Source organism: Myxocyprinus asiaticus, chromosome 25 (assembly GCF_019703515.2).
Source record: "Myxocyprinus asiaticus isolate MX2 ecotype Aquarium Trade chromosome 25, UBuf_Myxa_2, whole genome shotgun sequence".
Classification (NCBI taxonomy): domain Eukaryota; kingdom Metazoa; phylum Chordata; class Actinopteri; order Cypriniformes; family Catostomidae; genus Myxocyprinus; species Myxocyprinus asiaticus.
Window position 1 is genome coordinate 40,416,556 of NC_059368.1, and position 18,509 is coordinate 40,435,064.

General features: G+C 38.6%; 2 protein-coding genes across 10 annotated transcripts in view; one reads left to right on the plus strand and one right to left on the minus strand.

The window, feature by feature from the left end:
- lgals8a (galectin 8a) overlaps window positions 1–1,597 on the plus strand; it is a 28,603-nt gene extending 27,006 nt beyond the window's left edge. Inside the window, exon 10 of the mRNA XM_051654869.1 lies at window positions 1,578–1,597. Coding sequence (XP_051510829.1) covers window position 1,578 — 1 coding nt within the window. The 3' untranslated portion in view covers window positions 1,579–1,597. The remainder of the gene's footprint in view (window positions 1–1,577) is intronic.
- zdhhc14 (zinc finger DHHC-type palmitoyltransferase 14) overlaps window positions 1–18,509 on the minus strand; it is a 70,066-nt gene that overhangs the window by 14,225 nt on the left and 37,332 nt on the right. For all 9 annotated transcript variants that reach the window (XR_007892996.1, XR_007892994.1, XR_007892995.1 and 6 more), the window contains exons 3-8: window positions 17,531–17,689; window positions 17,299–17,436; window positions 15,181–15,229; window positions 12,049–12,151; window positions 8,487–8,596; window positions 1,038–1,140 (exon numbers count right to left, since the gene is read on the minus strand). Coding sequence is in view for 3 of the 9 variants with exons in the window: in XM_051654815.1 (XP_051510775.1) it covers window positions 1,038–1,140; window positions 8,487–8,596; window positions 12,049–12,151; window positions 15,181–15,229; window positions 17,299–17,436; window positions 17,531–17,689 (662 nt within the window). In the remaining 6 variants the exon portion in view is untranslated. The remainder of the gene's footprint in view (window positions 1–1,037; window positions 1,141–8,486; window positions 8,597–12,048; window positions 12,152–15,180; window positions 15,230–17,298; window positions 17,437–17,530; window positions 17,690–18,509) is intronic.

Below are 18,509 nucleotides of genomic sequence, written 5' to 3' on the forward strand. Positions count from 1 at the left end.
TGCCAAATTAAGCAAAAAGTATTGTTTAATTGTGTGTATTTAGGATACTTAAAATACAAGGTATGAAATTTACCATAGCATGACAAAATAGTGGGCCATTTTATTCCAAAACTGTTCAAAAAATGTCATTTCCGCCACAGATTGAATGGTGATTTGAGATGTGATAGCAAATGACATTTTATTCATGACAGTTCATGGAGAAAAAACCCCGAGATGTCTGCCCAATGTTGGACATTGTTAGTAGACAAATTAAAGGGATAGTTCACCTAAAAATTTACATTTTCTCATGATTTATTCACCATCATACCATCCCAGATGTGTATGACTTTCCTTCTTCTGTAGAACACAAATTAAGAATATTTAGAAGGATAGTTCAGCTCTGTAGATCCATACAATGCAAGTGAATGGGTGCCAAAATTTAGAAACTACAAAATCCACATAAAGGGATCATAAAAGTAATCCATATGACTCCAGTGGTTAAATCCATGTGTTCAGACACCTATATGATAGGTGTGGGTGAGAAACAGATCAATTTTTATGTAATTTTTTGTCATACATTTTCCTCTCTGCCCATTAGGGGGCAAAATGAAAGAAGGATGTGAATCAGCAAAAACAGAAGGAGAATGATAAAGTGGAAATTGACTGAGCAGGGAGGAGAATTTATAGTAAAAAAAGGACTTAACTACTGATCTGTCATACTTTTTTATTTTGCCCGTATGTGGATTTTGGTACCCATTCACTTACATTGTATGGACCTAAAGAGCTGAGAAATACAATCTTCGATTGTGTTCAGCACAACAAAGAAAGTCATACACATCTGGGATGGCATGAGGGTGAGTAAATTATGAGATAATTTTCATTTTGGGTGAACTATCCCTTTAAATAAACCAGGTTGTTTAAAGGGAGTTTATTTTCTAAAAGTCCACCACAGAGCCAAAAGTACCCATAGTTAAAGAAACACCTTCTAACGGTTGAATTACAGCAGTCTGGACACACGCATACACTCTTGGCGAGAGGTCAGAGATTTGTTGTCCTACCATGTGACTCTGGACTTGATTGGAGGGGCAAGCACTGGTGCCATTTGTCTGGGCTGCAGGCTGTGGGGTGTCTGGTTGGACAAATCCTCTCCTGTCAATCAAACTGTATAGAGAAACAGGAAGTGGATGATGTATTCGAGTCGTGAGTCAGGAATAGTGGGTGAGAGAGCCAGAGAGAAAAGGATCTGTGTGTGTGTGGCCAGAGATTATTTAACAGAGATGGGTCACTTCTATTTAAATGAATGGGAAAAACTTAAGCTCTAGCGCCCAACGGTCAACGTATGTAGAAAGGAAGTCCCGCCTTACAGGTAAAAGAGCCTTTAATTGGAAGCCTTTTAGATACAGACATCGCCTGTCAATCAACTCACTAACGCGCATGCGCATTAGCTATACAAGATGGGAAAATTGTGTGTTTTAGCGTAATATGAGGTAAAGAAGCAAAATTTATGATTCCAATTTTATTGCTGATTTGAAATATGTTCTTTGATCGTAATCTTGAACAACCATTTTTGAGATTTCGGTCTTTCCCCATTCAAGTAGATAGGAGCTGCACTGGCATGACTGGAAATAGCCTCCCGAGAGCATTCTAAAGATGGCCGACAGTGGACTGACTTGCTAGAAAGACTTTGTTGTGGCTCTGTTCCAAACCATAGTGAGCTGCCTACATAGACTGCATTAGAAGGCTTCATAGGCATGCTCCTGAGGCAAAAGCTGTTCCAAAAGGTAAAGTTTCTTTTAGCCAAATACAAAGGCAGCATTGCATGTATCCTTCATGGAAAATGCAATCCCATCATGCATTGCAGCATGCTCAGTAAAACTGGTGAACGAAGCAAACAAAATAAAAATACTTATATTTCATTCAATACTGAAAAGTAATGATAAAAAGACAGTTTTACCCAATATTTGTGTTGGCTGTTATAACAGTATTGTACGGTTTGCTTAGCAACATGCTAAGACCAAAATCTATAGAGCACAACAGTTGGATTACAGATATAAAAACCCCATTCATTGTTTCCAAAGGGTAACTGATTATTAACAATAACTTACAAACCTTTAAAGACAGACCTACCTTGAGCTCAGAGTTTGTTAATCGCTTATATATGCTCCTGTTGAAATCATCAGTCTTTGTTATTTCAACTTCATTTGTAAAAAAAAAAAATATTTTATAGCCGAATTTCTGATGAAGAATTACACTAGAGAATCACTGTTTGGAGAGCACGCCAAACAAGCTCAGCAACGACTATGACAATGACCCAGCACTGTGAATCGAGTAGGCCTCCAAATACTCTCTACTTACATATTTGTTTATATAAATATTTTGCAGTACGCTTAAAATGTATTGTTTCTATACTTATACAACTTAAAATCAATAGATTTTCATAGTTTTTATTTCGATTACATAATTTGCAATGCTTTGTGGGATTGTAGTTCATGCTTACAATGAAAGACGTTCAATACACTGTCTTATCCCTTTATTTTTTTGTTCGATTTTCAAATACTTCTCTGCTTCAAATCAAAGTTTGTAATGTTGCGATTCACCTCAGAGTTGGTTAGTTTGAAGTCAGCTGTGCTGAGTCAGACCAATAATCATTTTGACTAAAATCTTTGGCAAAATGGCAAATTCTTGTTCCACAAATCTTTTTGGAAACATTCTGCTTTGCATAATTGACCCAACAATAATATTGTTATTTTTTATTATTTCTATTATTAAAATATTCATAATGCCTGTTATGTTTTATTGTTGTAGTTTAATTATTATTTGTCATGTAAAGAAGCAGAAAACGTTATTTAAAAAAAAAAATATTACAAATTCAAATCGCAAAAAGTGCTAATTGTATAACACAGAGTTGCTGTTTACACTGTAAAAAGTGGTAAAAAAAAAAAAAATACCTGCAGTTATTACCTTAAGTAACTATTTCTTAAGGCTGGGTATTGATATAAATTTCCTGAATTTATTTGAACCGATTAGCTCTCGATTTGATTCTTTGGAAATAATTTGGATCTATTTCAGTTATAATGTTGCTTCCATATGAAAGAAATTCTCAGTCAGCTAATGTAGTAATTATACAGGGAACCTTCTAACTTGTTACATTATCAAAATATTAATTTAAAAAACTAACAACACCACCTAAACTATGCAATTCAATTGCAATAATCAACACAACCAAAACTGAAGTAAATTATAAAGTGAAAGTGAAAGATCGATTTTCAAGAATCGATATCGGCATACAAATGAAGATCGCGATTAATCTGAAAATTTTTATTTTTACCCTTCCCTATTATTTCTACTTGATCTAACTCTTAAAAGGAATATTCCGGGTACAATACAAGTTCAGCTCATTCGACAACATTTGTGGCACCCCTTTCAAAAAATCTATAGTTCTTGCAAATTAGCTGCAAACTTGCCACAAATTCGCCACTAATTATTTTCACATGCAAACGAGCTTGTGATTTGCCGCAAATGTTTGCCAGAAGTTTGCAGCTCTTCACCGGTAGTGGTGAAAATGCAGCGAATCTTTGGCAACAATGGACAATTTGCTGTAAGTTTGCCGCAAAGCTCATTTGCATGTGAAGATAATCAGTGGTGAATTTGCGGCAAGTTTGCAGAAAATTTTCCAAGAACTTTCGTTTTTTTATTGAATTTGACTTGTCCCTCCTTTTCTTAAAAAAAACAACAAAAAAAAAAACATCTGGGTTCCAGTGAGGCACTTACAATGGAAGTGAATGGGGGCCAATCCGTAAACCTTAAAATATGTGTTAAAGTCATAGCCAATTTACAACTTTCAGCTCAAATAAAACAGTAATTTTAACAGAAGAATTAATGTACCTGCTTTTATAAAATTATAAGTTTCACATTTCTGCTTTCAAACCCTCCAAAAATTGGCCACATTCACTTCCATTGTAAATGCCTCACTGTAACCTCGATTTTTGCTTTTTTTAAAGAAAAGAAGGGAAGAGTCGACATTAATTTTTGTGTTGATCAACATTATGCCACAAATGCTGTCGACTGAGCTTAACTTGTATTGAACCTGGAACATTCCTTTATAATTTGTAACCTTATTTATTCAATATTTTATTTTATTTATTTTTTTGTCTTGGGTTAATTCACACAAAAATTCTCTCATCATTTACTCACCCTCATGCCATCTAAGATGTGTATGACTTCATGATGAATCATGATCATGCCTAGAGACTGCAATGGCAAGATGTACAGTGAAAAATGAGTTATATTTTGGTCTGTTCTCACCCAAAAACAACTGCTGACATCATCTCCTTTTTTGGAGCTTCAAAGTTTTGGTAACCATATACTTGCATTGTATACAGAGCTGAGATATTCTCCTAAAAATCTTTGTTTGTATTCTGCAGAAGAAAGTCATACACATCTGGGATGGCATGAGGGTGAGTAAATGATGAGAGAATTTTCATTTTTGGGTGAACTATCCCTTTAAGTCAAACCAATAAATTTTGACTTCATCATATGAAGTACTTTTTTATGTTAATATAGAAAGCATTTCACATCAGTCACTTATGAGGTACCATTTTAGTTAGGATGTTGTCTTATGAGATAGACAGTAGACAACAAGGCAGCCCACTAGGTTTTGAAACATAGTTTGTGTGGAGTCCTCCTCCAACGCAACATGCCCACACACAGAGCAGATGGCAGGCAGCGAGGCTGTGCCCACTTGTGCTTCATATTCCTGGCTCCATACGAAAGTCATTAATGGCGTGCGGAACTCTTGTGTGGGTGTGTAAGCAGGTTTTGACGTCAGCAAGCCTCCTCACACACCAACACGCCATCTGATCCAATTCAGGAATGTTCCTCGGTTATCTAAGATGATCACTCTTCCTGGAGTGAGAATGCTGATTGGTTGTTGCCCCTCATATTCAAATGAATGTGTCAGAATCCTGCTGAAGTCATCATTCTTTTTACAAGATCAGCATGAATCCTTGGGCTGATATCGCGCCAGGTTAATGATTTTCTGAGGAAGTTGATGAACATCTTTTCCTTGAAATTGGAATTAAATTATCTGATAGAGAGATATGAATGATGAATGAGGCACAAGGCTTTGTAGGGATGTAGAATAGGAAACAAAGAGAGACAATGGCTATGTTCAGAATGGCATCCTACTAAACAACTTATAATATTTTTGCAAAATACAATATGCCAATTTTCTGTATGAACTTACCCAAAGGACTTATTACATTTGCCAAAACGTGCAATATACAATATACTGTATCACACAATGCAATGAGCTCAACTTCACCTTCCATTTCCAGTGTGATAAATCAACCGGGAAAGATATTAACCATGATTTTTAGTGGTGCTTGCAAAGGCATTATTTTTGCTTATACTTAGGGTTAAGTATTTGAACAAACCTCTAACAGATCCTCTTATTATATTAAATATTAAACTTTGGCATGTATTTCGTCCTGCACTGTTTGTGCTACGGACATAAATTAATGAATGATTGATCATGCGGCATGCTGACTTTCAATTTTCGCCTTGCAGACAACAAAACGGGAAAAAAAAAATCTGTCAGGATTACATTAAAGAAGGAACCCGAGACATATCAAGAGACCAGAATATCATAAAGACTTGATGGTAGACTCTTTTCACTTTAGCAAGCAAGCAATACCCAAAATACTCTTGCAAACACATAGCAACATGCTAAAAACCACTAAGCACTGTGGCGGAAGGGCAAGCACAATGTAAAAATCTAGTAAACATAGTACAGATATCTTTCTTGACTTATCATTTGATGGACTGCCAAAAGTTACAGCACTTACACGAAATTGGATTAAAAACGCTAAATTTATCCCATCTATAGGCCTATCTCTCATTCTAAACCCAATATTCTAAATGCAATACTTTTCTGTACTTGTGCACTGAAAGATGTGATGTTGTTAATGTTGGTCTGCCTTTATGTTATTTGTTTATATACAATTGCAATAAGGAAATGTTTGGAAAAAAATGTAAAATTAGTTTTGCATTGTTATTTCCAAGATTATAACTGGATGTTGCTGAGATTATGTGACAACAATACAGCACTGAAACATTTATTTTTGCATGCTTCACACTGTTTTACATACTATGCATTTTATGCTGCGTTCCATTTAAAGTCAGTTGTGGAATGTTCCTTCTTGATACCTCCTATCTCCGACCATAAAAGCATTCTATTGCCCAATACTTGGATGACATATGAGGAAACAAAACTGGAACACTCCAAAAAAGCATTGTCAAAAGGGACCGTTCTTCCATGAACGTGCGCTGCCCCGACAGCTTTCGCTTTTGCTGTTGCGCGCTGTCTCCATGTATGTATCCGCGTCTCCTGCTGAACGCGCTTAGATGCTATACAATATGGAACAGCCTTTCCGTGCCAGCGCTAGCACTGAGGAGACCATCTAACTTGGTACATTGGGAAAATATAGATTTATATAGATAACTTTTTTTATATGTATATTCATTTTTCATTATTTTGGTCACATTTTAGCTTTTTAAAAATATATAAATTGCATGTGTTCCACGTGTTTACGTGTCCGTGTTCCATGTGTCTTGTTTTTGGTCAACAACTGACTATAAAGACATGATTCAATGAAAAATGGATCTCATCTTTGGACACAATGGGTCTCATTTATGAAACTTTCGTAAATATATTAGTAAATTGGGAGTAGTTTATGCATAAAATGGAACTTTCCTCCAGATACACAAACGCTGCATACATCCCAAATTTGTTTGTAAAATGTGTGTATGTTAGTGAATTCCAAACGTTCGTAAATTGGTGGTGCGTGCACGTTCATTCATAATTATCATAATCCATGCCCAAGAAAATAAAGGAAAAGGTTGTTCATAACAAAGGCATTATTGCACATTAATTTAATACATATTTTATAGGCTCAGCAGAAGAATTGGCTCAAAATTTTAAACTAGTATTGTTAATAAACAAGAGTGGGAAAGAGTTACCAAACTCCTTTTGTATTATGGAAACTGACGAAATTAAAATAAGTGAAATCAAAAAGAAACTGTCAAATAAATTTACAATTTGGATATTAATTTTATTAAAAAATACAGCTCTTAATTGACAGCTCCATTATCTCACTAAATAAATGTATCAATTACAGAAAGTGAATTCCCAATAATTTGGAAAAAAGCTGTCATTACTCCTATTTGTAAATCAGAGGACTCTAGGGTTGCACGGTAGACCAGTGCTATGGTAGTATCATGATACTAAAGCTTCAAAATACTGGTGGTGCCACAGTATTTTTTTTTTAACTATAGTACCGTTAATACGCTAGTATTACGGTAGTAACTCTGAAAAATCGAACGTTGCACTCATTTAATTTTTTTTCCAATTACAAATGCATGATGGCAGTAACTTCACTAAGTTCACACTTATGATTAGATCACGTCCCTGAGGCGTGCGATCAAACCGGTGTGTGTGTAATCTGCATTTACGCTGCTGTTTACCAGGAGACCGGGGCTGAAGCGGTTATAATAATGAAACAGCTGCTCAAAACAGTCATTTCAATGTTAAAATATCTTTATTTTTATGTTACCAACTTTCACATAATCACAGAAATAATGGAATAAATGTTTAAAGACGCTGCCTTTTGAACTGGCTGTTTTGATGCTGCGAAAAACTTTTTATTTTATTTTATTATTAAACTAAGAATATATTAGGTAACAAGTTAGTCCATTTGAGCCTTCTCCCTGTTCATCCATCAGTTATTTTCACCACTTCCGGAGCAACAAGAGGAATTTCTAAGAACCACCTTTGCTGTGACAAACTGTGTTAAGAATTAACACACTATTGTGCGGTATCGTGATACTTTAGCTGGTATAGTATCGTAAGATATGATTATGGAAACGTGATAACCCTAGCGGACTCCAATTTGGTCTCTAATTATCGCCCAATATTGATTTTATCCATTTTGTCAAAGGTCTTAGAGAAGGTAGTGGCAGAATAACTCATTAAATACTTAGAGAGTAATAATCTCCTACATCCACATCAGTTTGGTTTTAGGTCTCAACATTCTAAGGAAACTGCAAATTGCTACTTTTTGGAAAATGTAAGGTGTTCTTTAGATCAGGGGTGTCATGGGAGCAGTGTTTATTGACCTGATATGCCAAGTTGTTGCCCAGATATTAAATGTCAGCTTTAGGTTTATGGCACTGTTTTTCATACATTAGCTAAACCACCTGCCAAGGTAGCAGAAATCTTAAATGCTCAACTGGAGAGAATATCCCAGTGGCTATAGCATGTGCTATAATCTCTATGTACAATGCATCTTTTTTAGTCTTTGTTCTGAAATCATGTCTTTGTACTGTCCCTAAACAAATAAATTAATTATACACTATATACTGCACAGTATGCAGTACTCTAGTATTTCATTTCAAATGCAGCCAGAGACACAAAAAAAACAAAAAACAGAGAGGGGTCTTGCACTCACCTCGGTGGTAGAGGCCCGCAGAGTGCAGCGCAGCAGTTGGTGATGAAGTTGCCATAACTGTAGGGGTTGTAGTTGCCTTTGCCTCGTTTGGATGACCATGAACCTTTGATCTGAAACAGCAACATGACTGTTGAGAACTACATTAGCTAAGAGGGACAGGCTGCCAGCATCAGAGCAGATACACAGATACTGAGAGAGACAGAGCCGACAACCTGCCAGACTAAACCCAGACACTGATACAACAGTATGATGTTTTGGGTTCATTATCTTTTGTTTCATACTTGGCATTAAAGTGCAAAAGATTTACTCCTGAAGAAATTAACTGTAATTTTGAAACATATAAAATCGTCAGCACTCACATGAAATAAAGACCCCAGCCATATCAGTAACCTTATAAAAGCTGTTTTCTTCATGGAGATGGTCCCTTATGGGGGCTGCCATGTTAGATCACATGATAAAATACTACTCACTTAATCTCAATAATTGCCCTGTTATTGGACACTTTCACTCATGAATGAATCCTGGCTGACTGTGAATAGTGAATTTTTACAATGGCATCTGTAACTGAAATCTATTGTGTTTGAATGATGCTCCATCCATGTTCCTGGCTGTCAGTGTTAATACTGAGTGCACCTTTAAGGCGAGAAATACTGTAGCTGTTTCAAAAAAAGGAAAAAGGTCTTTTGAAGTGCACATTAACTGTCTTCTTGTAACTACTGTTTAAACTTGTTCAAGGGTCTCTTTTGATCTTGGTTTCTAGTCTAATACCCAGAGGGACAGATTTGAATAAGATTTTTATATGCAGGGTCCAATAGTAATTTTTTGCCACACCTGCCAATTTGCACAAACTTGTGGAGTCATGCAGGCTTGAGTGCATAAAGTCATTAAAGCAAAAGGGAGACATAACAAATACAAAGACATTCTGAATTCTGAATGTGATATTTTGAATTCAACTCTTCACTATAGTTGTAATGCTGTTAGAAAGGCAAAACAGAAGCATTTTATTTTTTATTAAATGGATAGTTCACCCAAAAATGAAAATTCTCTCATTATTTACTCACCCTCATGATATCCCATGTGTGCATGACTTTCTTTCTCAACCAGAACACATTTGAAGAAAAATAGAAAATATCTCAGCTCAGTAGGTCCTTAAAATGAAGATGAAGGAACACCACCTGCAACTTAACCCAGACAATACTGAGCTCCTTGTCTTTCCAGGCAACCCTGCTGTTGGAACACAACATCAACGTGCAGCTGGGTTCAACTACAGTAACGCCTTCCAAAACGGTCAAAGATCTAGGGGTAACCATCAATAACCAACTAAACTTCACAGACCACATCTCAAAGACAGCATGATCACGTAGATTTACACTACAACATCAGGAAGATAAGACCCTTCCTCTCTGAACATGCCACACAACTTCTTGTTCAGTCACTTGTCATAACTAGACTGGACTACTGTAACGCTCGCATTGCAGGCCTCCCCTGCAAATGATCCAGAATGCAGCAACATGTCTGGTCTTTAATGAACCAAAGAGAGCGCATGTTACACCACTCCTTGTCTCTCTTCACTGGCTGCCGGTTGATGCACGTATCAAATTTAAGGCTCTGATGCTGGCATACAGAACAGTCACTGGGTCTGCTCCAGCATACCTAACATAATTTCGTATGCTACGTTCCCACCAGAAGTCTGCGGTCGGCTAAGGAACGGCACCTTGTTGAACTAATACCAAAAACACTTTCCCGGACTTTGTTTCATCGTACCACGTTGGTGGAATGACCTTCCCAAAAAAAACATCTTGTCCATGAACACTTAACCAGTTGCACTTTAATCTGTCTTGAATACTACTATTCTGATGCTAGTGAAACTTTGTAATGCAGCACTTTTCGTACCACTGTTTCCTTAAGATGGTTCACTTACAATGTATTCCTCTTTTGTAAGTCGCTTTGGATAAAAGCATCCGCCAAATGAATAAATGTAAATACAAGTGAATGGAGATTTCTCTTTTGAAGCTACAAAACTCACAGCAATAATCTAAAGCAATGCGATCGCTTTTGGTGTGAAAAAGATAAATATTGAAGTACTTTAACTCTAAATCATGCTTCTGGTCAGAAGTGGTACGCGCGTGTGCCGTAATCGCATTGGCATTTGAAACAAATGAGAACTGACGCACTTGAGTCACAGCTGGAAGAGCAGCGCTGTTTACAAGTGAGGAACGCTTTACAGTGGCTTGGGGGGGGGGGGGGGTTAGATCTGTATTCATCCGTTTCTTTACTCACAATGGTGCGTTTGTTTGCTCATCTTGGATGTCTCAACCGAGAGGAGAATGTGAGATTACCTCTGTATCATGGCAACGACCACGTGATCCACCCTCTCATGACGCTTACCAGAAGCAATGATTTAGAGTTAACAAGTACTTAAATACTGATCTTTTTCACACCAAAAGCGATCATATCGCTTTAGAAGACATTAATTTAACAGCTGGAGTTGTATCGATGAAGTTTATGCTGACTGTCTGTGAATTCTGGAGCTTCAAAAATCGGATAACCATCCACTTGCATTTTAAGGACCTACTGAGCTAAGATATTTTTCTATTTTTCTTCAAATGTGTTCTGGTGAAGAAAGAAAGTCATACACACCTGGGATATCATGAGGGTGAGTAAATAATGAAAGAATTTTCATTTTGGGGTGAACTATCCCTTTAATGGTCTCAGACTTTTGGTCTTTTGGTCAATGTATGTGTCACAACATGGAGTTCTGAAGCACAAAACATTTACATATCCTACATATCCTACAGTAAATTTTCCACTGAGGTAAAAGCTGTTAAAGGACACGCAAGTTGAGCCAAATGTTTTATTTAATAGACAGTTTGTATGTACTTGATTTGATTCACTCATGTTACTTACTTGAACATCAGCAAGGGGCAGCTGGTATTATCAACAACATCACTGTATTAGATACACTATCCTGCATTTTTGTTGTAGATATTAAAATGTACAGATAAACTATATAAATTAAAAAAATAAAAAGACAAAGGAGTGTTTTCTGTAAAGGACTGTTTTCCTTTTATACACATTCTGGATGGAAGTTAATTACAACAAAAGCTTTTTTAAAGATAAAATGAGGGTTTGATTTCACATATTTACAGTACACATTACACTACAGACTTATTCTAACGACTTGTGAGACTTAAGAAGACATGGTGACATTTCCGGTAAGGGAAAAACGATGCTCCCCATGTATTATGTTGCAGTTTCTAATATAGTTACCTTCAAATTTAAAGTTTGAAATTAGTTTAGTATGTGTAAGTTATATTGACCTTTCCTAAAATAAATTTGACTTGAATTTGGTGCTTGGCAAGTGTTAATTTTGGACGCTGTATGACGGATGCTGTCAGACAATACTGAAAGGATCATTACAATCGATGTAACATGAATTTCTGTGTATTGGAAGAAGAAAAAAACTTAACACTAACAAAAGTTATGCTTTTACAAAACATGGACTATGAGACTATGGATTATTAAATAAAACATAGAAAGAGAGCAAGAGAGAGAGACTCACATCTTCGTTGGTGGTCTGATTGGAGCTGATCAGGTAGGTATGGAACCCTGACAGACCAACGATGGACCAGACCGAAAAAAAGCACACTACCACTTCCAGAACAGTGTAACCGTCAAGGAAAAGACAAGTCTAGATTTGTATTAACGCACACTTGATACACTTGATTCAGTAAATGATCTCACGTTCACTAATACTAGAGTCAAAAGTTTGGACACACCTACTCATTCTCCTTACTGTTTTCCACATTTTATAATAATAGTGAAGTCATCAAAACTATAAAATGACACAAATTGTTGTATGGGAATTAAATGGTGACCAATTTTTTTATTTTATTTTATTTTCTGTAAAGTAGCCACACTTTGTCTAGATTCTAGCTCTGCACACTCTGGTCATTGTCTAAACCAGCTTCATGAATTTCATCCAGAGATGCTTTTTAAAAGTATTGAAGGATTTCACATGCATTTTGAACGCCTGTTCTGTGCTTTTTATTCAGTCTAACTCACTCATTAAAAGAACGCAAAATGTGTCTACGAAACTACTTTAAAGCATTTAAGCATAAGCCTTTAGATAAAAATGTTTTAAGATCACAAGAAACATAAATCTAGTCAAGTGTGTCCAAACCTTTGACTGGTAATGTTTCTAGACCTACACATGTGTACCAGGGTTCTACCCTTAGTTTTGGGTTTTTCCCCTTTGTGGCAGAGCCCTGACATGAAAGTGTTCCATGTCTGTTTTATGTCATGTGTCTGGATTCAGCCACTTTGGTTGGTTTGGTTTATTTACTCTGTGGCTGAGTCCAGACACTTGTTTTGTCCGTGTTATGTGAAATGCACTTGGTTTTGTATTTTCTCATTTCCTTGTGCATTCATGACTGGCTTGTATTCAGTGATAACCCCACCCTTTCATTTACCTTTTTATCTGTCTGATTATTAGTTTGTTCCACCTGCCATCCTAGTTATCTCCTTATTTCCTTCCTCTATTTAAGCTCCTCTTGTGGGATGTTGCTTGTTTTTATGTCCCCTGTTAGGTCTCTGTCGGTCGTGTTCTTGTCCAGTCAGATTTCTGTTGATTCCCCGTTCCATCCCAGCTCGTCATTGTGTTGTCACCCCTGGACTGTGTTTGTTTTTCCCCCTTCGGGGTTGTTTTTTTAATATATTTTTTTATAAACAAAAACCCATTATGCTACTCTGCATTTGAGACCTGCCATTTCCTCAACCCAAACCTGACAGAATGAACTGACCATTTTTGGACTCCGCAGAAGCGATGGGCATCTTCCTTTTTCCATCTCCCAACCCCCAGGGGTCCATTAGAGAGCATTCAGCTCAGCTCGCCTGGCTTCATTCCCTCCGTCAGGGTGAGGCGGATGTGAGGGTTTTTGCCAGTGAGTTCCTCACAACAGCTAACGGGCTGAACTACAACGACGCTGCTCTCAAGGACCTTTTTAACACCTGCCTTGAGAGTCCCCTGGGTGCTTGTGAGATGGGAAGTCTGGGGGTTTTGTCTTTCGAGGGGTTTGTTAGTTACCTGTCCCCTCGGTTTCATTGGGTCACTTCCGATTACGGACAGCCCCCAAGGAGCGACAGTTCCATCGTTGCCCCCTCTGACGATGGAGTCCCCAGACCTACGATGACTCCTAAGCGGCAGATGAGAAGGAAAAAAGGCTCAGCTGCACCCTCCCAGCCCGAGCCGGTTGCTGACCGCCAGGAGGTGGAGGAGCCGGGCCTGCCCAGTTCCCCGTGGCAGTCAAAGGGCCTGCCCAGTTTCCTGTGGCCGTCGAAGGGCCTGCCCACCACCCTGCCTGACCTCTGCCCAGCGGCCATCACCCTGCCTGACCTCATCCCTGTCCTCAAGCCTCCTTCCAGGTCGCCTTACCTCACCCCCTACCTGAAGTCTTCTCTCAGGCTGCCAGACCCCACCCTCTACCTGGACCCTCCTCTCAGGCCGCCAGACCCCATTCCCTACCTGGATCCCCCTTCCAGGCAGCCAGACCCCGCCCCCTTCCTGGAACCTCTTCTCAGACTGCTTGACTCTGTCCCCTACCTTGAGCTGCCTCCCAGGCCACTGGACCCAGCCCCCTTCCTGGACCCTCCTGTCAGGCCGCCTGATCCCGCCCCTACCTTGAGCTGCCTCCCAGGCCAATGGACCCTGCCCCCTTCCTGGACCCTCCTCTCAGGCCACCTAACCCCGCCCCCTTCTCCAAGCTTCCTCCCTGGCTGCCGGATTCCACCCCCTACCTTAAGCCCCCTCCCTCCCCCTTGGTCTGTTCCACCGGCTCCACCCTGGTCTGTTCCTTCGGTGCCACCCTGGACTTTTCTGTTTGTATTTTATCATTTCCTTTTGCATTTGTGTCTGTCTTGTCTTCAGTGATAACCCCGCCCTCTTGTTTGACTTTTTATCTATCTGATTATTAGTTTATATGTTTCACCTGCCATCCTCGTTATCTCTTTATTTCCTTCCTCTATTTAAGCTTGTCTTGTGTTCTGTCCTGTGCCAGTTCGTTGTGGGGTGTTGCTTGTTTTTATGTCCCCTGTTAGGTCTCTATCGGTTGTGTTCCTTTCCAGTCAGATTTCTGTTGGTTTCCCTTCCAGCCCAGCCTGTCATTGTGTTGCTTTTTTTAAATAAAAGCCCATTATACTACTCTGCATTTGAGTCCTGCCGTTTTCTCAACCCAAACCTGACAATGAAGTTACATACAGAACACACAGATTCACAGACAAGAAACCTGTAAAATGCATGTGTTGCCGTGTTTATGCAACAGAGTCTATCATGAAGCAATAAATGGTGCTTGAAAGCAAATAATCAGTTGTGAGCAGCAAGCCGGTTTCTTCTAATAAATACGACAGCAAGACGAATACAAATCACTTGTTTACAGATTTGCAAAAACTGATTGAAGATCTCTTCAAATGTCTCACTCTTTTCCATCTCAAGCCAGTCTCAGATCTGTCAAGACTTCCCACAGACCGTATTTAATAACATATTTCTTTTCACTTAAAGAGAAAGGTACAGAGACACAGGATGGGTGGGCGTTCACCGTTTCTCCAGTTGTGTTCTAGAAGTGCGAAAACCAGAAATGGATACATAATGCACTTTCCACCCACATACACACACAGACACACTTCAGTGAAAGGATATCTGGCAGGGCTGTCTTTGAGAGCACTAAGAAATCCAGTCCTGTTGGATCCTGCAGAAAAAGTACAGGTTACATAACATGAAAACTCTCAAATGTAAAGGCAGGCACCATATTGAGGCAGGAGTCTCTGGAATAAGAAATTAAGCAACTGCTGTCTTATAGATGTCTACAGATGTTCAAAACTGTATAGTTACACATAGATTATGAATACCTAGAAGATGCATTAGCAACAATTGCTAATCAGCATAATATGCCACATTAGCATACTGCTAAATGGTGTAATATGCCGCATTAGCGAGCATTGCTATCAGCATGATGTGGTGCATTAGTAGCTATTGCTAAATAACATAATATGCTACATTAGCAACTATTGCTAATCAGTGTAATATGCCACATTATCTACTGCTGCTAAATAGTGTAATATCAGAGGTCCTTTTTACATCTGGTTTTATGCTGCTTGAAGGTGCACATGGGAAGCTCCTATTTTTGAGTTGCCCAATAATTATTAGGACATGCCACGCATTCAAGTTGAACACAAAATATGTAAGAAGCCAAACTAAAACAAATACACAATGAATAACGGCAAACACTCTTTTTTTCTGTTGTAGGCCTACTTGTAAATTAGCTTTAAGTGGAAATGTGAAACAATGAAAACATGACTTTCACAAACTATTTGATTTGTTAATACATGGTATTGAGCAAATTATTAATTTGAATAAAACAAACTGTGAAGGGTGTCATTAGCCTTACATTAGTTGACTATAAGATCTGTCATAATTGAACAAATGAATTAATTTAAACAAAGCACTGACATTTAAATTATTTTGCTATTAATTTGCTAATATAATTCTAAAACAATCATTGCTTCCATCATCTTTCATGTCAACACGCCCCTTTCAACGTCACAAGCTGGCAACTCATTAATTAGCCAGCTTATGAACCGACAGGCTTTAACAAAATTACAATCTCTTGTGGCTGCACACGAATGCTGAAATGCATACATAAAGCACCAAATACACACCTATTGTGCTAAAATTTTGTTGCATTGGTGCTCAAGTCCTTCCTGTGTTTGCCAGGAAGTGAAAAAGAGAGAATGGAATATGAATTTTAAATCACTTAAACTCACATCACGTCATAATTATGATGTGAAAAGCACTGCATCCAATCAAACTACAGAATTTTGGCACAAATTCATCGGTCACTTGGCAGAAGCTAGCCAAATAATATATAATTGAGACTAAATTAAAAACAGGTTTACTTACAAAAAAGGACAATAAAAATATATTTAGAAACCAATAACCAAATAATACTTTTGAATGACAAACAATTTTGGCACTGTGTTGGGTCCCCACTTGAAACAAGGTAAAATCTGAGCAAAACCAGCTGAGAACCACTGATGTAAAACTTCCACCCTGAGGAGGCAGAGACACACTGTCTGGACACACTGTATATGCTATCACCTCTATGCACTGCTTCAGAGTCAGCTGCTGTGTTTTACACCTAATGGTTTCCAGAGGGCATTTGAGGAGAGATTCGTGGGTAAATAAATCTATGCTGACTGTGCCCTGTCCAATAAACTTCTTACAGGAGCCATTTGTCACTACTGCAACCTCAGATTGATCGGTCCGGAGCGGTAAACAATGAGGAGCTCAGACTTATGGCCACTCCATCACATCCCCCCCAGGGAGAAAACTGCTTTGTCAGCACACTCACGGCTTTCTCCTGCCAGTCTAGAGCAGAGAGGAGAAGCTGATCAATGGTGGGACCCCGTAACATATATTACAGAGATGAAGCACCAGTATTACGTCTTAAAGGAGAACTTTGGTAAATCCAAGCTTTTTTATGGTAAATACAATTTTTTTGATTGTAAAATACTGTTTTCTTCCAACTTAAAAAAATGACCAGCTTAGTAAACCAGCAAATGAAGCTGGTCGACCATCAATAATGACCAACAGTACAGCAACTTACAACCTCAAGCGATAAAATCGCTGCTATTGTAAACGGGGATTCAGTGACAAAGTATTTTTGCTGAAAAGGGGGCTTAAAAGCATAAAATTTGACATGTGTTTTGAGTCTGAAGGGTGATGTTATATAAGGAACTAGGCAGTCAGCACTCTTACTCAGTATTACGTGTGTGATGACAAAGGCGAAGATAAAGAGAGTGAGGAAGGAGAGTGAGAGGATGAACAGGTAGAAGAAGCGATAGTTCCTCCTCCCTACGCAGTTCCCCACCCACGGGCAGTGATGATCGAATCTCTCTGTGGAGAAATCCAAATCCAGCAAAACGAGACATTAGAACAACTTTCCATGATGCTGACTAAAATAAATAAACACACACACACATACGCTTACCCACGCAATTGTCACACAGGCTGCAGTGTGATGCCCGTGGTGGTCTAAAAATCTTGCATGTGAAGCAGTATTTCAGCTTGACCGTCTGACCGTTAATGACCACCTCTCTGGTTCTGGGTGGCGGTCTATAGCCAGGACCACTTGGACCATTAGCTGCATCTGAGAAACATATTAGAACAGACCAGAGACCAATTCATCAGTAATTCACCTCTGATGTATGTCAGAATAAGGCTTTTAAATGAATGTTCCAGGTTCAAAATCAACTGAAAGACCCCATGAAATTGCTTGACAAGAACAGTTTTAATTTATTTTCAATTGAAATAAACTTAAATGAAAGGAATTAGTTAGGCTGAAGGAGAATATTAATGTGTTAGAGACACATGAGAAAGAGAAGTCGGTAGGTATAGTTTTGGATGAGGGCAGTACAGCGAGCAACACACACTTAGGTTCCGGTTGTAGAGCCCCCACAGCAGGGCAGTTGAGTGACGTCTTGGTGGCACCACTCTCACGTTCCTGTTAGAGTTTCCAATAAGTTCTCCCTACTCAGTGATGCAACCAGAAGCCTGTTAAAAGCGCCCAGGTTGTAAGTGATTCTATTGTAAAGAACATGGAAATAGAGACACCAGCCACCATTGTAAAATGCCTTCCGGGAGCCAGAGCATCTGACATCAGATCAAATTTAAAAGTGCTAGCTAATGCTAAACATAGATTTTCTAAAATTGTTTTTCATGTCGGCACTAACGGTGTCTGGCTTCGCCAGTAGGAGATCATTATAAATAATGTTAAAGAGATGAACTTGCAAAAATTACACTGTAATATGCTCTGGCCCCCTCCCTGCTCGTCGTGGCAATGAGGTTTATAGTAGATTATTGTCAATGAATGGCTGGATGTCTGAGTGGTGTCCAGAGAATAGCATAGGATTTATAGACAATTAGAGGAATTTTTGTGGTAGACCTGACCTGCAAAAGAGAGACAGACT